Source organism: Hippocampus zosterae, chromosome 2 (assembly GCF_025434085.1).
Source record: "Hippocampus zosterae strain Florida chromosome 2, ASM2543408v3, whole genome shotgun sequence".
Classification (NCBI taxonomy): Eukaryota; Metazoa; Chordata; class Actinopteri; order Syngnathiformes; family Syngnathidae; genus Hippocampus; species Hippocampus zosterae.
In genome coordinates this window covers 41,133,306-41,154,392 of record NC_067452.1, presented here as the reverse complement: position 1 = coordinate 41,154,392, position 21,087 = coordinate 41,133,306, and the positions used below count along the sequence as shown (strand labels likewise).

Here is a 21,087-nt window from a genome sequence, read left to right as displayed (position 1 = left end):
GGGGGGGGGGTGTTCTTTTCTTCGTACGCTTCTGCTCTCCATCTGTGAGCTTCGACGTGTTGAGGGTGGCGCGCAACAAACGGCACGCAGACGCCTCGTCGCCCTTTATTAAAAAAAATTCACTGACAAGTTTGAAGACAACGCTGATGCTATTTAGAGGACACAACTTGGTCAAATTCTTTTCAATCTTTTGGAAGAGCAACCTAATGTTTTCCAGGCTTGTTTCATTTTTTTTTTTTAAGATATATCCTTTATTTGTTCCACACTGGGCAGCAAAATTGGGGGGGTAGAAAGAAGAAAAAACAAAGTGTTTGCATGCACAAAAATAAATGTTTCAGAAGAGAGCTGCACACAGTTCGATATAAGCGCCGTTAGTCGCGCCAACGGACGGAAAGTGCGTGTCGACGGTCCCGTTAGTGTGTCAAGTCCAGTCAAGTCACAGCCGCTCATCGGAGCGGACGGCCGCGCGAGCGAGCGAGCGAGCGAGCGCGGGGAACTGCGGTCGCTCGCCGTTCGCGCTCCAAACGCACCGACGCCAATATTGTCATTCAAATGTGGAAGAATACATCAAAAAAAGGAGAACACTTACATGTGTGGCGAAGCTCAAAAAGTGTCGCTCTCGCCGTAGCCGGACTCGCTTGGCTGGCGGCCGCCCTGCGCCTGCGCGCGCGCTCGCGTCCGCTCCCGCTTTGCCCCGCCCACTGGAGGTCGACGTCACACGACGACATCGACAGAGATCCATCCCTCACTCGCCTGGTTAGAGGTCTCACTTCGAGCGTATCTCAGGCCAAGGCCGAAACTTGCTCAACAAATTCTTTCTTCCTGTAACCAAGTAGATTTTTTTTCAGGTGTCTTTACTTCAATTGAGTATTTCTCTTAATAAGCAACCGCAGTGGCGGCGAGTGGAGGCTGGCTCGACCGCAGTCGGCGGCGGCGGCAGCAGATATTGTAGTTGCCGTTGTGAGTGATCTCGCGCGTGGATCGAAATCGAAACGATAAACAACGCTTCTTGAGCCCCACCCGTTGACTATTGTCAACTTCGACGACGGCGTTTGTTTAGTACTTTAAGTTCTTTCGCAGGACATCGGCGCGTGTTGTGAGCTCGCAACATGAACAAAGTGGCTTGGTTTGTGCTCGTTTGGAGTCACGTCGCTTCCGCCGCCCTCCACTCTCTGTGGCACGTGTACACGGTGACCAGCAACATTCCGCGTCTTCCGTCCATGATGGCGGTGGTGGTGGTGGACGGCGTGATGACGGAATATTACGACAGCCGCACCAAGGTGGCCGTGGCTAAACAAAAGTGGATGGACGCCATCCTCCACGAAGAACCCTACTACTGGACGAAGCAGACGGCTTTCTGGGAAAGACAGGAACACTACGGAAGCATCAACCTGCGAATACTAAAGGATAGATTCAACCAATCGGACGGCGTCCACGTGTTCCAGGTGCTGCACGGCTGCGAGTACGACGACGAGAGCCGCATGGTTTGGGGATTCAACCATCACAGTTACGACGCCGACACCACACTGGTTCTGGACATGAAGCGTCAGCAGTGGCTCTGGCTCAAGCCTCAGCTGGAGCCCACCGGACGCAAGTGGAACAACAATGAGGGCTGGCTGGACTTCATGGAGGGCCGCCTGCTCGGTGAATGTCCTTACCGCCTGAACAAGACACTGGAAGCTGGGAAGAGCGTCCTACAGAGGATACAGCGGCCCCTGGTGTCTCTACTGCAGACGCGACCATCGGCGCCGGTCACGTGTCACGCCACGGGATTCTACCCCGACAAAGCGGACATATTCTGGGCGCGCGACAGCGAGCAGCTTCACGAGCATGTGGCGCATGGCCAGATACTTCCCAACCACGATGGAACCTTCCAGGTTAGCGTCAGCCTGGATGTGGACGCCGTGCCGCCCTCCGACTGGCGCCGCTACGATTGCGTCTTCAGTCTCTCCGGACTACCCGGGCAGATCATCACCACGTTGGACGCCGCCTCCATCAAAACAAATTACGTGAAGCCTGTGGATCACACCGGCGCCATCGTGGCCACCATCGCGTTCATTGCCGTCACGGTCCTGTCTGTAGGCGTCGGCATTTTTGTCTACAGGAAGAGACGGCGTGAGCACCATAACGGCACGTTACAGCAAGCGGCTTCCCCAAGCTGCGTGTATACCGACACCGGGGAAAATGTCTCGCCTGCCGCTAATGAAGATGTCCAGTCGAGGGAGACATCGTAAGGTCCACTTGAAGACGTGCTGTGGTCAGATGATAGCAGGTATCGCCACGTCTTGACTCAATAAAGGTTGGGAAATGCTGTTCGTCACTTTGGGGGACAGCTCAGGACAAGCCAGGAAAGGAAACGCCATCCCTTGGAAACTTCAGAATAAAACTCATGTTGATGCTGCTGATGACGACAAAGGCAACTATCGTGACTGTAAGAACAACAATGAAGATGACCAAAATCATGATGATGATCCCACCAATGTGGATAATGTTGACAACGACAAAAAAAAAACGACGCTGATGATGACTTAATGTATCTGCAGCGAAACATGATTAGCTCATCCGAAGCAATTCGATGACAGCCGCCCCTTCAGTCGCAACGTAGACAAATAATGGAACCGAGAGTCGCCGCTTGGAATTGAAGTGGACTTCCATGGGACAGGAGAAGTGAACCAATCTCTTATTTCGTCAACGGCTGCCACGGCTTCATGTTGACTTTGAAACTTAGCTTGTAGCCGACGTGTGCACATTTTCGAGCAGGACGTTTCTGATCCACTGCTTAAAGGACACTTTGATTCTCTCCTCTTTCCTCTCAAACATGTCTTTCGGGACATGGAAGGACACGTAACAGATCAGACAAAACAAAAACAAAAGACAGGACTGACCACACAAGCAGGTGGTCCAGTTCAAGGGTCTTTTGGTTGGTTCAATGATTTTGTTGTTTACGATGATACTAATGCAGTGTGTTATACCGAAGACAAATTCCTTGTGTGTTCTACATACTTGGCCAATAAAGTTGATTCCGATTCTGATTTTGAGAGTCAAGGTCTGTAATTACGAATCGGGCCTCTACAACGGAGGCTGGGCCTGCATCAGCGAAGCCTGCATTGATCTTAAACTCTGAATCAGAGAGGAAGAACTCCAGATACAGAAAGTAAAAACCTTGCCACAGTTTTGTTTTAGCCCCAACCATAGTAAATGTCCCCAGTGCGGGACAAATAAAGGATATCTTGTAAGTGCTTCGACTAGGTCCAATTTGCGTCATCTATTTGAATGGATGTCCGGAGAAGCCCTCGGCCAATTTGCGACATGACCAAGAACAAAGGTACTTTGTACCTTCTGCTGAAGTTTACCTGCGAGACGAACTCCATCGCAGTTGCGTTGAGAGGCAATTGGAACTGGAGATCTTCGCCCGGTAAATGTCAAACACTGCGCAGTACATCCAATGCACCACTGGAGGGCAGTATGGGTACAAACATACTGGCACCACCGCAGGCGGCTCGTGACGAGAAAAGGAGCAGGCAGTCAGGGCTAACCTCCACGTCAAGAAAGAAGAAAGAATGAAAATGATGGTCGTTTAACCTTTGCCCTCTTTACTTCATGTGCTGCCTCAGAAGTGCTTTTTGTAAAGAACCCATCCAAGGACGTTTGCTTTTGTCGGATTTTAACAGTCCTTCGAAAATGTCCGAGGCAAACATCAGCCTAGTGAGCAATCGCCCTACCGGCGAACACTTTTCCTGGGGATTCACATTTACGTCGGAACACTTAATGGCCCCCGGGGTCGAATGACGGGGATGTTGCATAAAGACTCAATCTACACCAGGGGCGCCCAAACTTTTTGGACCGAAGATCGACTTTCCGATCAACCAACCTCCCGCGATCTACCGTTACCGCGCACACGCACGCCCCCGGGCCCGGAATTTGACACCTATGCGTTCGACATTTGATCGCTCTCCGCCTCCTGCGGTTCTCTTGCAATTTGCACTTGTCGCAGGAATGGGATTCGATTGTAAGTGACCCTTGAAATGACTGTGATGACCAAATTAAAAGGTCCAATTATGTTCATTAAGGAATAAAATTAGATCAAGTGGGAGTCATTAGCAAACGCAGACGTCTCTGTTGCAGATTTTGGATTTGGATTTTGCAAGTGGACTTTGGAAGCCCAAAAGGACCACTTCAGAGTGCCAAGGCGGTGCCCCGTCAACAAGTGACCCGTTCACCAAAATGTCAGAGCGAGCCAAACGCCGGCCGGTCTTGTGTTTGTCTCGCGCAACAGATAATGGAGCATATTAGTGCGAGCGTCCGACGCCCATGAGCCTTTCTCTGAGGATGCCGGCTCTCAGTGGCCCTCGGCAATTACAACTTTCTCGCCGCTAATGAAGAGTAAGCGGAGGCGAGCGGGCAGCCATCGATCGTCTGTTCGCTTGGGGGGCCCCCATGCGGAGCCCGCTTGGGAAAGCCTGCAGATTGAGAGCTCACGTTGAGCTCCTCCTCACACACATGCAGCCCCCCCCCCCACGGGCAAACGGGGCTCGCTTTGTCTCGCTAAGCCAACTTCTTCCGCGGGCAACATTCGGCCTTGTTGTCCTGTCCGATGATGCCCTTTTTTCCCTTCTTGAAACTGAAAAGTCCAACGAGAGCTGCAAAGGATCCTTCCATTTATCCCTCCCGCGTGCACTTGACAAACAACCGTCACGTCCTAAAACAAATTATTTATAATTTGTAATTATAAATATTACAATTTTATATTATTTATAATTTAAAAAAATAAAAAATAGATGTGCTAGTGTTCAGCGCATCTGCCTCAGTTAAGAGATCGAGGGGCTTTGCAGTGTGCGTGTTTGCATGTGCCTGCATGGGTTTTCTCCGGGTATTCCAGTTTCCATTTTTGGATGGCTGAGTTGGTGACCCTCGTCAAGACAAGCGGATCAGATGGATGTAAGGAGAGAGAGACACACAGACAGATAGATAGATAGATAGATTAAAAAAAAAGTTTTTGCATTGACAGTTTGTCCGCAATTTTTACTATCTAATAGTTAATCGTGAAAATAGTTCATAAGTAAGGAATATTTTATTGCAAAAGCCAAATTTGATGATAAAATACAAATATACACGGATGAAAAATAAATCAAAAGACTCTCTGGGGTATCGTTCAGGGTGGCCGGATCCGGCCCGCGGGCCGCAGTTTGGTGACCACCCCGACTTAAAGCGAGGCTTGGAATCCCGAATCCAGGAGGCGAGATGAGACCGATGCTAATTGGACAGAAGGCGGCGGTTCCCGTGAGAGGAAAAGGGCAGCAAGAAGAGGATGGCTCGTTTCCATGGACGAAGAAGGAAGGTGTGACTCGCCTCTCGCTCGACTGATTACGGACGCGGAGGACTCAGTGGAGTTCTGCTGCAAGTTCTTGCCGCCTCACTGTTGAGTGTGCCTGATGCGCTCTCCCCTCCATTATGGCCCACAGTCCACAGCCACCACACACACACACACACGCACAACAAATAACAAGCACTCGTACCTTTAACTCTTCACTTCTCTCCTGCAGAGAAGCACACGCTTGCCTGTGAACAACAGCAGAAGCTTCAGTATCACGACTGATCCACTTGCCTCTTTTAAGCAAGCTTAGCAAAAAAACGGCAGTAGAAGGGATGCAAGGGACTGATGTCATCATCCGGCTGGAGTCAAGCCCCTTCTTTGTCCGGTGAGCACTTTGAAACAGTCATTCGTGCCTTCGTGCAATCCCGGCCGGATGACTTGAATGCAATCGACTTTGGAGTTAGCCAATCCTCCATTCCAGTTGCTCCAAAGTGCCGCTGCTCTCCTTTTGACTGGTACTCGTAAGAGAGAGCCCCCTCGCTACCCATCTTTTTATTCTTTGGCTTTGGACTCCCAACGGGTTCAGGGTGTCCCCCGCCTACTGCCGGAAAACAGCCAGGATAGGCTCCGCCCCTTGTGAGGATCAGGAAATGGATGGATGGATGGCTTTGGACTCAGCCTGAGACTTGATTTCAAGTGGCCTAGGAATACAGTTGAGTTGTACGTGCTCTTGTTTCGGTTGGAGATTTTCTTGTCACTTTTTGACCCGATATTGCCATTGAAATAACCATTCAGCACACGTACAAATGTAGGCGTGAGAAATCCTTGTGGGCCTCCACAGAATATAAAGAGCCTCTCGGAATGAACCCCCGAAAACAAAAAACGGAAGAGGCATCCGAAAGCTGTTCGGATGGTGTTCTGAAGAATCCTCCAAGGTCCGGTGAGTCACTCGGTCTGTCACTGGAGTCCATCGCCGAGGGCAGGAAGGCCGGGGCGACGATTGACTGACATCTGACTGACGGCAGCCCAGGGAGGCCGAGTCACAGAACCCCAAGCGCCGATGTGCCGCGCGCACATTGCAGGCTGCAGAGTGAGCCCAATTGGAAAGCAAACCGTAAATCTTGGCGATTGGTTAGAATTCCTCCATTTTCATTGATTGGATGGAGCCACTTGCAGGATGACGCGAGGCCGTCATCTCCAGAAGTCCATTAGCGCTTTGAAGGCCGACTGAGGATCAATCACGCCGGGCGCGCACAGCCAAAGTGTTAGTCCTCGACTGGACGTCTCAACCTAATCACAAAGCTATTATCTCGGAAAGCCAAATGGCATCCGCTGCAGAAAAAAAAAACCATCCGCGTGTCCTTAGGGCCAAAAGCACCATTTCACAGAAATAGGAGGGGAGAAAAAAAAAATGACCGAGGATCCAGAACGCTGCAGGTCCACCGTTTTTTGCCTCCCGTTTGACCTTTGCCCACTTGAAAATAATCGCATCCTGCATCGATGGGAAGTCGCATCGTGAGCACGTGCTTACGTACACGCCAATCCCTCGCGGTGCCTGCCGCCGACGCACCGTACAATCCTGTGAGGAACACTCAACTTTTGCCCCAAAATAAACACAAAAATAAATAAAAGATCTCGAATGGTCACAGCAAGAACTCAGGCTTGTAAAAAAAAAAAAAAAAAAAAAATTTTTAAAAATCAATAACATACATACGGAAATTCAAAGTACATTGAAAAGGAGTTCCAAACAGGTTAGGACCTGCTGATTCCCCGGTTGTATTTGTCTCTTTGAAGGCCAAGAGTAAAAATGAAATGTTTTTTTATTTTTATTTTTTAATTTTGGGCACTAACCCAAGATTAGGGCAGCGCGCCATGACACGCCCGGGATGCGGCGGACAATCAGCATATTGCCAAGGGATATGGGTTTGTTTGTTTGTTTTTTTTGTTGCTTCATAGCGCGCTCCGGTTAAATTAATGACGCTCACGCCAACAGAAAAGGAAAATAGAATATAAAAATGCCGGGCCAGCAAGAACCAGATTTGGATAGTCAGCTCAACTCATCTTCTACACCACGACTCTGAAGCCGTTACTTAGTCCACAGGTTTAATGGTGGAGAAAAAGGTGAAACTGTAACATGCAGTGCAAGGCGAAATTACCTTAAATTCACAAACATGATAATAATAACAAAGCAAATTCGCAGTACATATGAATTGCTTTTCCTACAACCAACTAAGTAAGCTAACATTACCACGACCGCAATAGTAACGAGACATCGTTGTGCTAACGCGATTAGCAACAGCTAGCATCGATCTTAACACGTTTTATGCACATCGCCGAGCAGCATTTTTTTTAACCCAAAGCGTCACAGAATTGTTTACCGATAAAAATACAATCGTGTACATACCCACGATGCTACCAAAGGCATAAAATGTACGTGGAATAAACTGGATGAGACTCGACTTTTAAAATTGTATTCTGACTTTTTCGATTAAACAAAAAACACTCTACTTCCTGCTTCCGTGTACGCATTTCCCGCTTCGATGACGCCACTTCCGGTTGTGACCAACGCCGTTTACGATGAAACCGAATAAAGTTACGTTGCATTAAAAAATACTCTCAACTGTGCATAGAAATATTAACGTTACTTTAGTGTAACTTAAACGCAACATTCGAACTTAAATCGACTGTAAATTGGGGACAGAACAAATGGTCCTCAAGAAATATCAGCTCGTCGGCTGCTGGCTAATGACAAAGGCAAAACACCAGGCCTAAAAAGACCTTCCATCGGGGCTCGTTGTACTCACTCTACGACACGTTGGAAGTCTTTCCGCCGAAAAGCAAACTGTCTGTGGTGTATTAACCATCATAGATTTGTATGTTGTTTGGACACATTGACTTCCCGTACTTTGTATTGCCATTTACTGCGCATGTGTGAAATGTTACCTGGGAAGCCTCAACAGTACAATTCCCCCACGGTGGTTAATGGTGCAACTCGACGGTCGAATACATTATAGAAAACGCGTGTGTGTGCCTCGTCATTTCAAGACACAACACTGTCCGAGGAAGGAGCCTTGCTCGGCTCGTTGATCCATCTCACTTTGAGTGCCTGCTCCGTTCTCCGTTTTGGAAGTCAACCAGAGGACGAGTGGACACAAATTTGAATCGTCGTCTCCCCGCGACCTTTCAAGACGCGCCGAACATTGCCAGAGACGCTTTGCATCTCGATCCACGCTTGCGGGCAATTCAATTGGCGGGACCGATGAGGCCGTCCGTGGCGCTCTTTACCGTATAACGACCGCTTGGTCATCCCGGGAGACGAAAGATTGATCGCATGTTACCGTGATACGATCCGGGCTAAATTCAGATAGAATGTCGATGGCTCCGGAAAACCAGAGGCAACCTTGTTACCCAAGACAAAGCTGTCCAACAATGGTCTCCGGCCGTTGTTTGGCTCCAGCCCGACTCAATGGCACCAATGTTATTAGCAGCGAGCCAGCTGCAGCTCCGGAGTGTTCGTCCCCAGGGAAAAAGGTGACTCGCGGGAACCGTCGCCTGCTGTTGTCGGGTGCGGGTGTTGGGGGGGGGGGGGGGAGATATTCGTTGTGTTGTCATTGGCGAGCGTCGCCTAATAATGCGCTTGCTGCACACTAAACGGCAGGCTACAGTCCCGGTTTTAAAAATGTCATCGACAGCGCAAGATGTATGCGCACAACTTGACAAGTGTTTTGGGGTTGGGTTTTTTTTTCCTCGCCAAGTGATGGTGCGCCCGGTTGTTCCATTTACAGCACTTTCATTCCAGTGTCTCTCTCTTGTGTCCCCGGGCAGGCTTTGTTGACGTGATCGACCCGACAGCAGGCCGGGTTGATCTGCTCAAGGTCAGCTAACGAAGCACTTCGTCGCTGTTCAAAGTCTTTGTTTCACAAACAGCACTTTTTCAGCCTGTTAAAACAAAATTATAAAAAGAAGAACAAAATCCGTTGCCAAGAAAGCACTTTCAACTTGAAATACATGGAAATTCTTTCTGGACTCCTCACTGACCACCAAATGTGAAATGGTGTCAATGAAGTCAAAGCATTTTGTTGTTTCATGTCGAGAAATGCGCGTGAGTCGCTGCATTTCAGGCTTTTGGAGCGCCAAACCCTCCCATTTCTTTCCTCCTCGCGCCAAAGGAAGCGCCGCAATAAGGTGGCCATTTTTTTCCCCTTTGCGCGCGTCCGCTTTTTCACATTTTCCCGCGTGAGTGTGGAACGCGCACCTGCTGCGGAGCTCATCAAGCTCGTCAAGTGACGTGATCAGAGAATCGGAATCGGATGCATGAAGACGGCTGTCGTAAATGCCTCGGCCCACTTGTGAGAGACGCAATCAAGCGAGTCTTTGGCTCAGCGCCCCTGATGGCCGCCCTCTTCAGATTTAAAAAAATAAAAAACAACCAACAGACTCAAAAGTGGTGTGAGTGCATCTCGCTTAAAAGCCGGCAGAGCACAAATCGATGCACAAAGTACAAAAGTGAACCGTGAAAAGTGAAGATTGGATTTGGATTTTTTGGTTTTGTTCCATAGCAGGTCATTTTAAAATGAGCTGAGGGACTCCTGCACATTTCTATCAACAGGCGAGACATGTTCAGACGGGGGGTGGGGGGAGTTCGTGTCCCATGCTGGTGCGTTCTCTTTATAAAATCCACTGACATCCACCACACGCCATTGTTGAAATGGTGCGTTCCGCCACCCCCCCCCCCTTTGAGTTGGAGGGGGGCGGCGCGACTTTAAAATGGGTGTGCACTCTTCTCTCTCCAATCATACGTGAAGGTCCATTTCTAATTGGCATGAATGGTTGGCCCAATATTCCGCATGGCTACCTCCAAAAGAATCCATCGATAAGCGTCGTCGCGGTCTCTTTTTTATTTGGGGGGGGGAGCAGGATATCACGCGATCAAAGTTAGGAGTCCAAAGTTTAGACTATTTGGGACTTGCCTCCACTCCAAAATGGCTCTGGGGGTGTTATTTATGTTTTTATTGCATTTATTTGGGGGCTGTGGAGGGGGGGGGGGGGGGCTCTGTGATTTCAGTCAGCCAATCCGTAGCCTTCCCCGGTAACCAGAGAACGCAACAACTGTAGCATGAAGTCGCCGAGGCTTTTTTGGGGGGGAATTTGCTCCCGTATTTGAGCGAGCGCCGCATCAAATAAATTTCCCCAGTGTGGGACGAATAAAGGATATCTTATCTTATCTTATCTTATCTTATCTTATCTTATCAATGGGCGCTTCTCCAAATGACGCCTCAGGTTGGCTGCCCGATTTTTCAAACGCGCCGATGCTCCCTCCGGGACACTTGAGCACGACTCGATGACATCGACGGGGGGCGAGGGGGAGGGTATGGGTGGGGGGGGGGGGCAAAGAAGGCAGAAGACAAAAGAAGGCGAGCGTGAGCGTGACGTCGACAGAGAGCGTCTGGCTATAAAAGACGAGACGCACGCTTGTGCGCCCACACCAATTTGACGGCTCAGTCGGCAGCACCGTTGGAGGTGGCGCGCAAACACCGGAGGGAGAGCCCACGTCGCCGCCGGCCTACTTCAAGAGGACGCAGGTCAGCTTCCTCTCCCCAAAAGAGGTAAGGAGGTGACATTTCACCCTGTCGCCCAGCGGACGGTCCCTTTTTTGAAAGTTGCCACCCTCCGCAGGCTCTTAAGTGAGACGCCATGAAGTGGACGCGCCTGCTCTTCCTGGCTTGCGTTCTGCTCTGCAACTTGACGGCGGCGCGCGGAGGAGCGCGGAGCATCTCTTCCGAGGAGGAGCCGGACCCGAGGACGGCAGAAGACCTCCTCCTGCGCAGAGCCGAGAGCCTCCTGCTGCGCTCCGTCCTGAGGAAGATGCAAGCGCAAGACGACAAGAGCGGTGAGACGCGATCCAGAGGTGCAACTTTGAAATGATCCCCAGTGACCCCCCCCCCCACCCCCCACCCCCCTTGTGAAATGGCGAATGACGCGCGCATATGCGACCCTCGGTTTTGGCAGCGCGAGCAAAAAGTAAGTCCCATTTCCCTCCCTCCCCAGGAGAAATCTCCGCTCAGGCGGCTTGGGTGACAAAGCGCCAGCATCCCGGCAAGAGGCGCACCGAGGACGGGGCCGAAGAGGCCGACGAAGAGGATTCGGACGTGGAAAGGAGACAGCACCCGGGGAAGCGCGCCGCCGCCGCCGCCGCCACGGGACGCCCCCCCGCCACGCTCGCGCAAGGCGAACCTTCCAAGCGGCAGCACCCGGGCAAGCGCTACGCGGCGGTCACGCGGAGCCGGCGGCAGCACCCCGGGAAGCGGCAACCGGACCGGGAGGACGACGAGGACGACGAGGACGACGAGGAGGAGGAGGAGGCAGAAGAGGAGGAGCGGGAGGAGGAGCAGGGGGAGCATCGTCGCCTCCCCGACTTGCACAGGCGCCAGCATCCCGGCAAACGCTTTTGGGATCGTGCCGCGAGCGGTCCTTGCGAATACCTCCGGGACCCCGCGCGATGTGCCGAGAGCGACCTGCTGCTCCATTTTTTAGACCGCATCGGCGACGTGAAGCGCGGCGACGAGAAGAGACAGCACCCGGGCAAAAGGTTCGCTCCCGAGGAGGAACAGTAGAAGCGCTCCTTCCGGGTCAGCGAAACAACGCGTAGCCTGCGTCGCGGTCACTCGTCAATAAAAGGCAGTAGAAAAGAAACCAATCCACCACTTTACCTGTTGCTCTTGCTTCACTCTTTCGCCGAGTTGTGTGTGTGGGGGGGCGTGATAATTACAGTCAAAGCTCGGTTTTCGAACGTCTCTATTCTCCACCAAAAATTTCGAGTTCTGTATGCTTCGGATGACGACCGAAAATCTTTTCTCCACCAACCTGAGCGCACTTGAATGCGCCACTTGACCTCTCTCGGCTTCCTTACGAGGAAGTGACGCTTTTTTTAGTGACACTTCCTCGTGTAGCGTTCCATTGTGAGCAGACGTGTTCAATAAAGTTTTTTATTGAGCGTGGTTTCGGTTTTCGAACAAAGCATTTTTCAAACAGCCTTCTGGAATGGATTATGGTGGAAAACCGAGCGATGACTGGAATCGCAAGGGTGTGACTGCTTTGGTCGATTTATTTTTAGAAGCTAATAGCCGCTGCGTGTGACGCATCGCGACGGGTGCGGTGAAAGTGCGGTCGGCGGCCACAGCCGAAATCAGAGTTCAAAACAATCTTTTGAAATCAGAAGCCAGTAAAGCAGGGGTGTCCAAACTTTGCCAACCGGGCCAGATATTATGTGGTAAAATGTCGGGGGCCGACCTTGGCTGACATTCTTTACATTGAACAACAATATTGTTCAACAAATTTTACTAAGCCAGTCTGTTTCACATTTCCATTTTTATTTTAATTTCAACAATCTTAAGAATTTCTTTTGGTTCATTTGAAACAGGAATTTGAAATATGACATATCAGTCAATATAAACACGGAGCGATGTCTTGTTAACTCGTGAGTGATGCCCCCTAGTGTCTAAATGCTATTACTCATTTAGTGAATGCTATTACTCATTTAGCCACTAGAGGGAAGCAGTACTCTATGAAACATTACTCACCAGTCTACGATACCTCAGTCAATGCAACACGTGTTCCATTGCGCCCAACCTGCGGGCCAGACGGCACTGATTTGATGACAGGGGCCGAGGGCCGGACTTTGGACATGACTGCAGTAAAGTGTTTGTCCAACTGTGTACGGCGAAGGGGGGCGTCGACAACAATACATTCTGCCATATCATACATTCCTTCGTGGGCCGATCTGGTTCTCCTTGAATTTGACACCTGTGGCACATCATGTGAAATACTGATGATCGTGTCTCAATTCCTTCGCTGATGGATTTAATTTGCTTTCGATGTGGGTCCGGTTAGCTTGAGGCTTTGCTATTAATCTGCTGCATGAATGACAAGTGGCTATGCAGCTTCATTGTAAATTTGTGTTCCATTTTTAGTTACGGTTTCAAATATGTTTGAGATAATCGCCCAAAGCATATTGCTAACAATGACGTATGCATTCACCGCTCCCACGTCAATGTATTGTCACACTTTACAGTCGTGTCGAGTGTTCGCCACCACGAGAGCAACGCGACCGTCCCACCGCATGCGAGCGGTTTGTCCCTTCCGCCTTTCCGTACCGACCTCCCGACCTGGTTGTCACGTGACCAGTCAGGCCGAAGGCTCGCTCCGGGCCGGCTGATGTCGTCCGGCTGTCAAACGCTTCTCGTCCACTTCAAACGTAAGTAGGAAACGGCACGTTTGGTTGCGAGGCCGTTCGTCGCCATTCGGTTTGTCTCCCGCGACGGAGAAAGAGCGAAGATGGCGAGAGCCGCGCTTAGCATCGGCAAGCTAACCTTGCTACAGCCGCTCGAGCAACTTCGCTAACGAATTCACAAGGCGGCAGCGTCTCGTGCCTTTGGGGAACGCGGCTTTGCTTTGGCTAGAGTCAAATCACGACCCCGATTTCGTCGCCGGGTTGTTTCCAGACGCTCTATAAGCATGATTTGGAAAATGGATAGGCGCTCAAAGAAGTATCGTGACCAGAAAGGGCGTGAATGAGCTTTCCGGTGATCCCGAGGTTGGTTGAGAACCTGTCAAAGTCAGTCGTTTTGGATTTCGTAAAAGAGGCTAAGACTCAAGACGTGCTTTTCATCCCAATAAGGCACTTATTGGAAATAACAAACGATCCAACCGTCGTACTTTGCCAGAACGAGTCATTTCATGAACGCGAACATGGTAGTGTTCGAACTCGGGTGTCTTTCTTGAAAACGACCAGCACTGTATGCAAAGTGCTGTACGGGGAGCAAAAATCATCCCTACAACAACAAAGACGGTGGGAAGCACAAAAGCGGTCCAACGCAAAATCAAGTCTCGTGCCGAGTCCCCCGCCAAAGAAAGAAAAAGGACTCATTTGACGGATGGGCGGCGACGCCCAACGTCCCTTCCGAAGGGAGGGAGCGGCAACGGCAACGGCAACGGCAACGGCTTTACTCGGTGAAAGATGCGAGTCTCGGAAACTCGATGGCGGCCACCGAAAGAATCGATGCTCATCCGCATACCGCCTGTGAAACTGATAACGCGGCCAGTGGGAGCACGAAAAAAAAAACCCAATCGTAGACACTAATCTTGGCGTTTTGCTCGAAGGGCAGGCAGGCTGAAGGAGGAACAAGCATGGGCCGCTTTCCTCTCGCCGCCAGTGTGACACGAGGATCGCAGAAGGTTGCCTTCCGTCATGGCTGCTAGCTTCTACCCGAGCCCTTTTGAGGAGGCGGCGGGCGAGGAGGTCAAGGAGGGCTTCCTTTGCCCGCTTTGCCTCAAGGACCTGCAGTCCTTCTACCAACTCCAAGAGCACTACGAAGAGGAGCATTCCGGGGAGGAGCGCCACCACATTGGAGGACAACTGAAAAGTAGGTCGGGGGTGTTGAGCCCCAACGCACGGCGCATCAGCCTCATCGTCGAGAGGTTCTGGGTTGGAGTCTCGGCCCGGTTTCCTGTGTGGAGTTAGTTCACCAACTCATGAGAACATCAAATAAGTTAAAAAAAATGTTAACCTCTGAGTCCATTGAGTTGGCCAGTTTCGGACATCCGCATCACAGTTTTTAGATTAGTTAAAGGAGGGAGTGGGGGGGTCCAATTCAAGCTCTGACGTTCCAGTTTGGACTTTTCATTGTGGTCCTCGTGCTCAAGTGCCTTTTCTGGAAAACAAAGTGTGAAAGGGCGGCCCGGTAAAGTCCAGTGGTTAGCACGTGGGCTTCACAGTGCAGAGGTACCGGGTTCGATTCCAGCTCCGGCCTCCCTGTGTGGAGTTTGCATGTTCTCCCCGGGCCTGCGTGGGTTTTCTCCGGGTGCTCCGGTTTCCTCCCACATTCCAAAAACATGCGTGGCAGGCTGATTGAACACTCTAAATTGTTCCTAGGGGGCGACTGTGAGCGTGGATGGTTGTTCGTCTATGTGTGCCCTGCGATTGGCTGGCAACCGATTCAGGGTGTCCCCCGCCTACTGCCCGGAGACGGCTGGGAGGGGCTCCAGCACCCCCCGTGACCCTAGTGAGGATCAAGCGGTATGGAAGATGAATGAATGAATGAATAAAAGTGTGAATTGTTGAATGTTGCTCAACAGCAAATTTTAGTCTTCACATACTTTTGACGCTGATATCAAAAATATTTTGCGCCAGCACATCACATTTTTGAGATTTTTTTTTTTAAAGTTAAGTCAATTTTTTCATGTATTGTACTTTGTAGTTATCACGTTGCAGGAAAAAAAAATCCGGAGCCAAATTCATAAACAATTTCTCCGTATAGTCCAATATTTCATTTCTATTATTGTGTGCTGAGGGGAAAAAAAAGTGTACTTGCATCTGTGATTTAAAAAAAAAAAAAGCGCCATCCCCAAAATGGCGGCGGGAGATTGACCGATGTCGGCGCATGCCTGCGCAGGTTTGGTCCAGAAGGCAAAGAAAGCCACAGACAAGCTATGGAAGAAGGATGGCGACGAGCGTGGCGACGCCGGCGCTTACGAGTCCTTCTACTACGGCGGGGTGGACCCGTACATGTGGGAGCCTCAGGAGCTGGGTAAGGGGACCAAAAGCCGACGCGGCGGGGACGGCAAAGCTGCGCGGACGCTCCCAAAGCGTGTCTTGCAGGAGCCACCAGAAGCCACTTGGACTCGTTCAAGAAGCAGCGCGCCGCCAGGATCGACCACTACGTCGTCGAGGTCAACAAGCTCATCATCAGGCTGGAAAAGGTGCGCCCCGCCCCCGCCCTCACCCGCTGTCCTCATCGGCGCTGAAAAAGACAAATGTCCTTGCAGCTGACGTCTTTGGACAGGACCAATTCGGACCCGGCCAAAATCCGAGGTTGGTGTCGGGCGGGCGGGCGGCTGGCGCGCGGCGACGCCGTCGTTTGAAAGGCGCTTCCCTTTTTGCAGCCGCCGAGAAGTCGCTGGTGTCGTGGGTGAAGGACTCGGACGTGCCCTTCTGTCCCGACTGCGGGAGCAAGTTCAACCTCCGCAACCGGCGGCACCACTGCCGCCTCTGCGGCTCCATCATGTGCCGCAAGTGCATGGACTTTGTGGCCTTGCCTCTCGCTCGTACGTATTGGATGCCGGGGGCCCGCCGGGGTCCAAGTCCAAGTATGTGGAAATGCCGATCCTTTGATGCGTGTCATCAGGAGACAACCCCCAAGACATTCACAGCGGATTTATTCCGAAGTAAAACTTAAGTACAAAAAAAAACGAACACAATCCACCTGACCCTGAAATTGAAGAAAAATCCCCCCCCCCCATCCAAAAATACTCTCACAGTCCCAGTGAGAACACCATCAATGAAAAGTGGCCAGCAATCTCCATCCATCTCAAATTGCCCCCCCCCAGCCCCCCACCCCCGTTTCATCTTCCCACTCGAGGCCTTTGGGCTCCTCCAGTCGACCTTTGCCACGAGTCAGCCTTCGAGCGTTTCCAACAGTGGCGACCCCCCCCCCCCCGATTGAACGCCCCCCCCCCGTTTCATCTTCCCACTCGAGGCCTTTAGGCTCCTCCAGTCGACCTTTGCCACGAGTCAGCCTTCGAGCGTTTCCAACGGTGGCAACCCCCCCCCCCCCCGATTGAACGCCCCCCCCCCTCGATTGGGCGAGCCTCGGTTCGTCGGACAAATGAACGTCTAAGCGTTTTTTCTTTGCCACCCGACAGAAAAGCTGATCGGCGGGACACGTGAGGCCCCGAGCGCGCCCGGGGGCGGCGGGGCCGCCGCGGCCAATGCCGCCGCGGGCCCCCGCAGAGGCAGCCTGAGCAGCCTGAGCAGCGTCACGTCGGCGTCGGATGACAAAGACGACGACAAGATCCGCTGCTGCGGCCACTGCGCGGAAACGCTGCTGAAGAGAGAGCGCAAGATGGACGAGCAAGACTTTGTGCCCGACGTGGTCAAGCTCTACCAGGTGAGGGAAACGGCGCTAGCGGAGTTAGCGAGCGACCGCCGACAGACGTGAAAAAATGAATTGAAAGGCCAGCCCCATCGGGTGGCCCCCCCCCCCCCCATCACGCGACTCCTTGTCTTTTCGTTAGCGTCTGAGGATGTGCATGGAGAAGGTGGACGAGAAGGCCCCGCAATACATCCGAATGGCCGAGTCGCTCAAGTAAGTCCCGTCGGCGTTTTCGCCGTCAAATGCCGCCCGCCCCGCCCCCACCACGCGACCTTCTTTTCTCAGCGCCGGCGAGACCACGTACAATCTTGAGACGGCGGGGGGGCTTCGACTGGAAGTGCAGAAATACTACGAATTAATCGACGCTCTGAGGTAAGTTTGCCGTGCTCCCTTTTGGAAAAGGGGCGGGCCTTCCCCGCTGCCGACGCCCCCTTTTTTTTTTTTTTCTCTCTCTCAGCAAGAAGATTCTGACGCTGGGAACGAAAGACGAGCCGCAGCCGCGTCCGAAGGTGCTGCAGCTGCAGAGGATGGTGCGCTATTCGGCCACGCTCTTTGTCCAGGTGAATGCCGGCCCCCAAATTGTCAAGGGGGGGCAAAACGGGGAACCCCATCAGAAGAGTCCGTTTTCTGATCTGCTAAGAATAAAGTTGCATGTTTCCAAGGCGGGAAAAAAAAAAAAAAAAACGAGTGTATTGCCAATCAAGGCGTCGGTCCATCAAATTGAAGGGCGTGTGCCTCGTTGTGCTCGCAGGAGAAGCTGCTCGGGCTCACGTCCTTACCGACCAAGCAGAAGTATGAAGAGCTGAAAGAAAAGAGAAAAGAGGAACAAGAGCGGCGACTCCAACAAGAGAGACTGGTGAGCTGCCGCACATTATCATTATTTTTTATTTTTATTTTTATTTTATTTTTTGCAAGGAGTACGCTCGTCTTTTTTGCGATTTCCTGCTTCGCAGGCCGCCCAGGAGGCCCCGAAGAGGAGGCAGGAGTCGGAGAAGAAGCGCCCGCCCGCCGACGGCAACGGAGAGACGACGGCGCAGGCCCCCCATCCCCGCCTGACCAAAGTCGGCGGCTGGTTGCCCTCCTCCCGTCCGGGCCTCGCGCACGACGGGCCCGAGGACCCCCTCCTGCAGCAGATGGACAACATCCGCTCCTTCCTGCGGCAGGCGCGCGAGGCCCGCAGGGCCGACGAGGTGACCGTGCTGGAGGAGAACCTGCGGCAGCTGCGGGACGAGTACGAGCGCCAGCAGGTGGCGCAAGAGGACGAGCGGCGCCGCCCGGAGGAGAGGGAGGAGAGCCGGCACGCCGCCCCTTGCGATCTCGTCCTCGCCGCTGGAGATTTGGAGCCGATGGAAGAAAGCGCCGTTGCGGAGCGGGACCACGAGTCGCCGCCACTGAGCCGAGACACATGCGACGACACTTTCCGCCGAGAGGGCTCCACACCCATCGAGGAGGATGCGTCCAATCCCTTCTGCGAGGACATCCGGAGGGAGCGCGGGGAAGTCGCCAATGGAAAGAAAGAGTACAACCCTTTTGACGAGGATGAAAACCAGGAGGACGACGCGCCGGCTGAGCGCGTTCCCGGCAACCCCTTTGAGGACGACGACGACGCGGCAGAGAGCGCCGCCCCCTTTGCGGCCGATTCCAACGCCGGCTCCTCCAGCAACCCTTTCGAGTGCGCCGACGCCGCCGACAACGTGGACTCGATCGAGGAGGAGCTGCTGCTGCAGCAGATCGACAACATCCGAGCGTACATTTTTGACGCCAAGCTCAGTGGGCGGCCCGACGAAGTGGAGCTGCTGGCGGAGAACCTGCGAGAGCTCCAGCGCGCCCTGCGCGAGCAGAAGACTAAGCGACAGTGACGCCCGCCCGCCAGCCCCTTGGCTGTCCCGCTTCGGCCTTCCCGTTTGGCCTTCGCCACCGACACGACCGGCAGAATGACGCATTCACCCCCCCCCCCCCACCCCCAAGTGTCTTCATCCCAGTGTCGGCTGCACGCGATGATCACCTGCGCTTCGGCTGCTTTCCACGTCCACCACACGCACGGCAAAACGAATGCCGGCAAGCGTTTGTACTCGGTGTCGCTTGACGTTTGTTAGCCGCGCGATTAACTGACAGCCGCTTCACTTGCGTCGGGTTCGGGTGTTTGATTGACTGCAGAACGACAACACTTTGGATTGTTTATTAACATGCGAGCACAAGTAAACAAGTTTTCAAGTCTGATTTGTCATTTTGCTGGGTGAACGTTGAGTCCGCTCGCTTGTGTGTGTGGGGGGGGGGGGGCGGGAGCTGCGTCACACAAGATGTATGTCAAGTCCAAAGAAAGGCCGGCTGCACCGCCTCAACTCTCGCTTGTCTGCGCCAGGCGGAAGGAGAACCCCCCCCCCCCCCCCGGCCCCCCCAGCTTTGGATTTGAACTAGATCTCTGGTGAGGCACCTTGGATTCACACTCTGTTGGAAGTCTGCTTTCAACGGCGCGCCAAGAAGAATGCCAGACCCGTCGCCTTTCCTGGCATCTTTCCGGGTTCTCCAACGACAAAAACGTCGCCGGACAAAGCTCCTCGTGAATTTGCGACGGGCAAAAAAAAAAAAAAAAGTCTGTTCTTCTCGTCAGTCCCGTTCCGCCTTCATTCGGGCGCGATACTTGCCTGTCATCTCTTTGGGCAGCGGCGTGGTGCCGGGACAGGGCACCTGACCGTCCACCTCGCAGATGCACTCTCGCAGGCAGTACTTTTTGGGGCCAAAGTTGGCGGGGTTGGACGCCTGCATCTTCGCTTGCGCTTCTCCCTCCAACACCGTCCTGGGGGGGGGGGGGGGCCAAACGGGCCACGGTCACAAAACGACAAAAGAACACGCGCGCGACAACGGTGCACGTCCACACTTGTGTGACATTTTTGCTTCAATGCTACTTACTGGGATTTGCCCAAAATGGTCCTGATGTGTTTAGCGATGTCGGTGTGCTCCTTGCCTTCCACATCCACCAGCACCTGTTCGCCGTCATCTAGACCAAAGGCAACCAATCAGCTCGACTCTCGTTGAAAATAACGTTTTTTTTCAGGCACTGTGCCGTGAAAGATCATCACTTCACTCCAACGTTTCATTTTCCACATGTATTGACCGCAATGATGTATCTTGATGATGAAAATGATTTTCTCATCCACTAGATAGCAAAAAAAAACATGTGCGTGGATATTTTATTGGACATTTTGGCTTGGTGGAGAGCTGCAATATTTTTTTCAAAGGCCAATGGGTATGTTACTTGGCTAAATAACTAAAATACAGCACTAATTTGTAGACATTGAGACACAAGACGACTAACCCAAGTAAAATCTCAAGAAGGGCGACGGGGTCATGTTTTTGAACATCATTATTTGGACCCACGGGTTCTTGTACTGAATCTGGGGGATATTGAAGAAGACAAATTTCCTGTGGAGCAACAACAAATAAAAGGGTGGATATCGACATGTCGGCGAAACGGTGCTTTCTTTCCTCTTCGCTAGTCGCGTTCTCGCTGACCTTGCTCCGTCGCTGAGCTCTCCGTGCGTGTTGTAGTTGACCGTCATGATCTTCACTCGGCTTTTGAAGATGATGTCGCCTTTCTGGAGATACTGTAACGTCCTCCTGATCGGGAAGCTTCCTTTCATCGGCATTTCAAGACCTTCGTCGGGAACAAACGGCCATTCGAAGCTTTTCCGCCAACGTTGTGACGCACGAGTATAGTCGACGCGTTTTGATGACGTTTCTTGTGCGGTCGCCAAGACTCGGGGAGACGTGTAGAGCGACCGCCATCTTGAACGGGGAGATTTTCATACAATACTATACAATACATGCTGATTTCTATCGCGC

General features: G+C 52.3%; 4 protein-coding genes across 5 annotated transcripts; 3 read left to right on the top strand and 1 right to left on the bottom strand.

Annotated features, from left to right (window-relative positions):
• Nucleotides 1-1,109: 1,109 nt before the first annotated feature.
• On the top strand, nucleotides 1,110-3,001 carry LOC127593734 (major histocompatibility complex class I-related gene protein-like). The gene has a single exon (XM_052055359.1). It carries the CDS (start codon nucleotides 1,110-1,112, stop codon nucleotides 2,232-2,234), a length of 1,125 nt encoding a protein of 374 aa, XP_051911319.1. The 3' UTR covers nucleotides 2,235-3,001.
• A 7,704-nt stretch (nucleotides 3,002-10,705) lies between these two features.
• trh (thyrotropin-releasing hormone) lies at nucleotides 10,706-12,023 on the top strand. The gene is made up of 3 exons (XM_052055623.1): nucleotides 10,706-10,920; nucleotides 10,991-11,204; nucleotides 11,363-12,023. Exons 2-3 carry the CDS (start codon nucleotides 11,009-11,011, stop codon nucleotides 11,926-11,928), a joined length of 762 nt encoding a protein of 253 aa, XP_051911583.1. The 5' UTR covers nucleotides 10,706-10,920; nucleotides 10,991-11,008; the 3' UTR covers nucleotides 11,929-12,023.
• Nucleotides 12,024-13,366: 1,343 nt separating this feature from the next.
• On the top strand, nucleotides 13,367-19,464 carry LOC127593302 (rabenosyn-5). Of its 2 annotated transcripts, none has more exons than XM_052054665.1 (12): nucleotides 13,367-13,568; nucleotides 14,474-14,736; nucleotides 15,766-15,900; nucleotides 15,972-16,072; nucleotides 16,139-16,184; nucleotides 16,256-16,417; nucleotides 17,015-17,259; nucleotides 17,387-17,457; nucleotides 17,530-17,616; nucleotides 17,702-17,804; nucleotides 17,996-18,100; nucleotides 18,198-19,464. In XM_052054665.1, exons 2-12 carry the CDS (start codon nucleotides 14,562-14,564, stop codon nucleotides 19,101-19,103), a joined length of 2,136 nt encoding a protein of 711 aa, XP_051910625.1. In that variant the 5' UTR covers nucleotides 13,367-13,568; nucleotides 14,474-14,561; the 3' UTR covers nucleotides 19,104-19,464. The 2 variants fall into 2 exon arrangements, with proteins under 2 accessions (XP_051910625.1, XP_051910615.1); XM_052054655.1 differs by having other exon boundaries at nucleotides 13,369-13,568; nucleotides 14,483-14,736.
• Nucleotides 19,408-20,988, bottom strand: mrps25 (mitochondrial ribosomal protein S25). The gene is made up of 4 exons (XM_052055886.1): nucleotides 20,758-20,988; nucleotides 20,561-20,667; nucleotides 20,155-20,242; nucleotides 19,408-20,041 (listed from the first exon to the last, which is right to left on the bottom strand). Exons 1-4 carry the CDS (start codon nucleotides 20,889-20,891, stop codon nucleotides 19,852-19,854), a joined length of 519 nt encoding a protein of 172 aa, XP_051911846.1. The 5' UTR covers nucleotides 20,892-20,988; the 3' UTR covers nucleotides 19,408-19,851.
• Nucleotides 20,989-21,087: the final 99 nt, after the last annotated feature.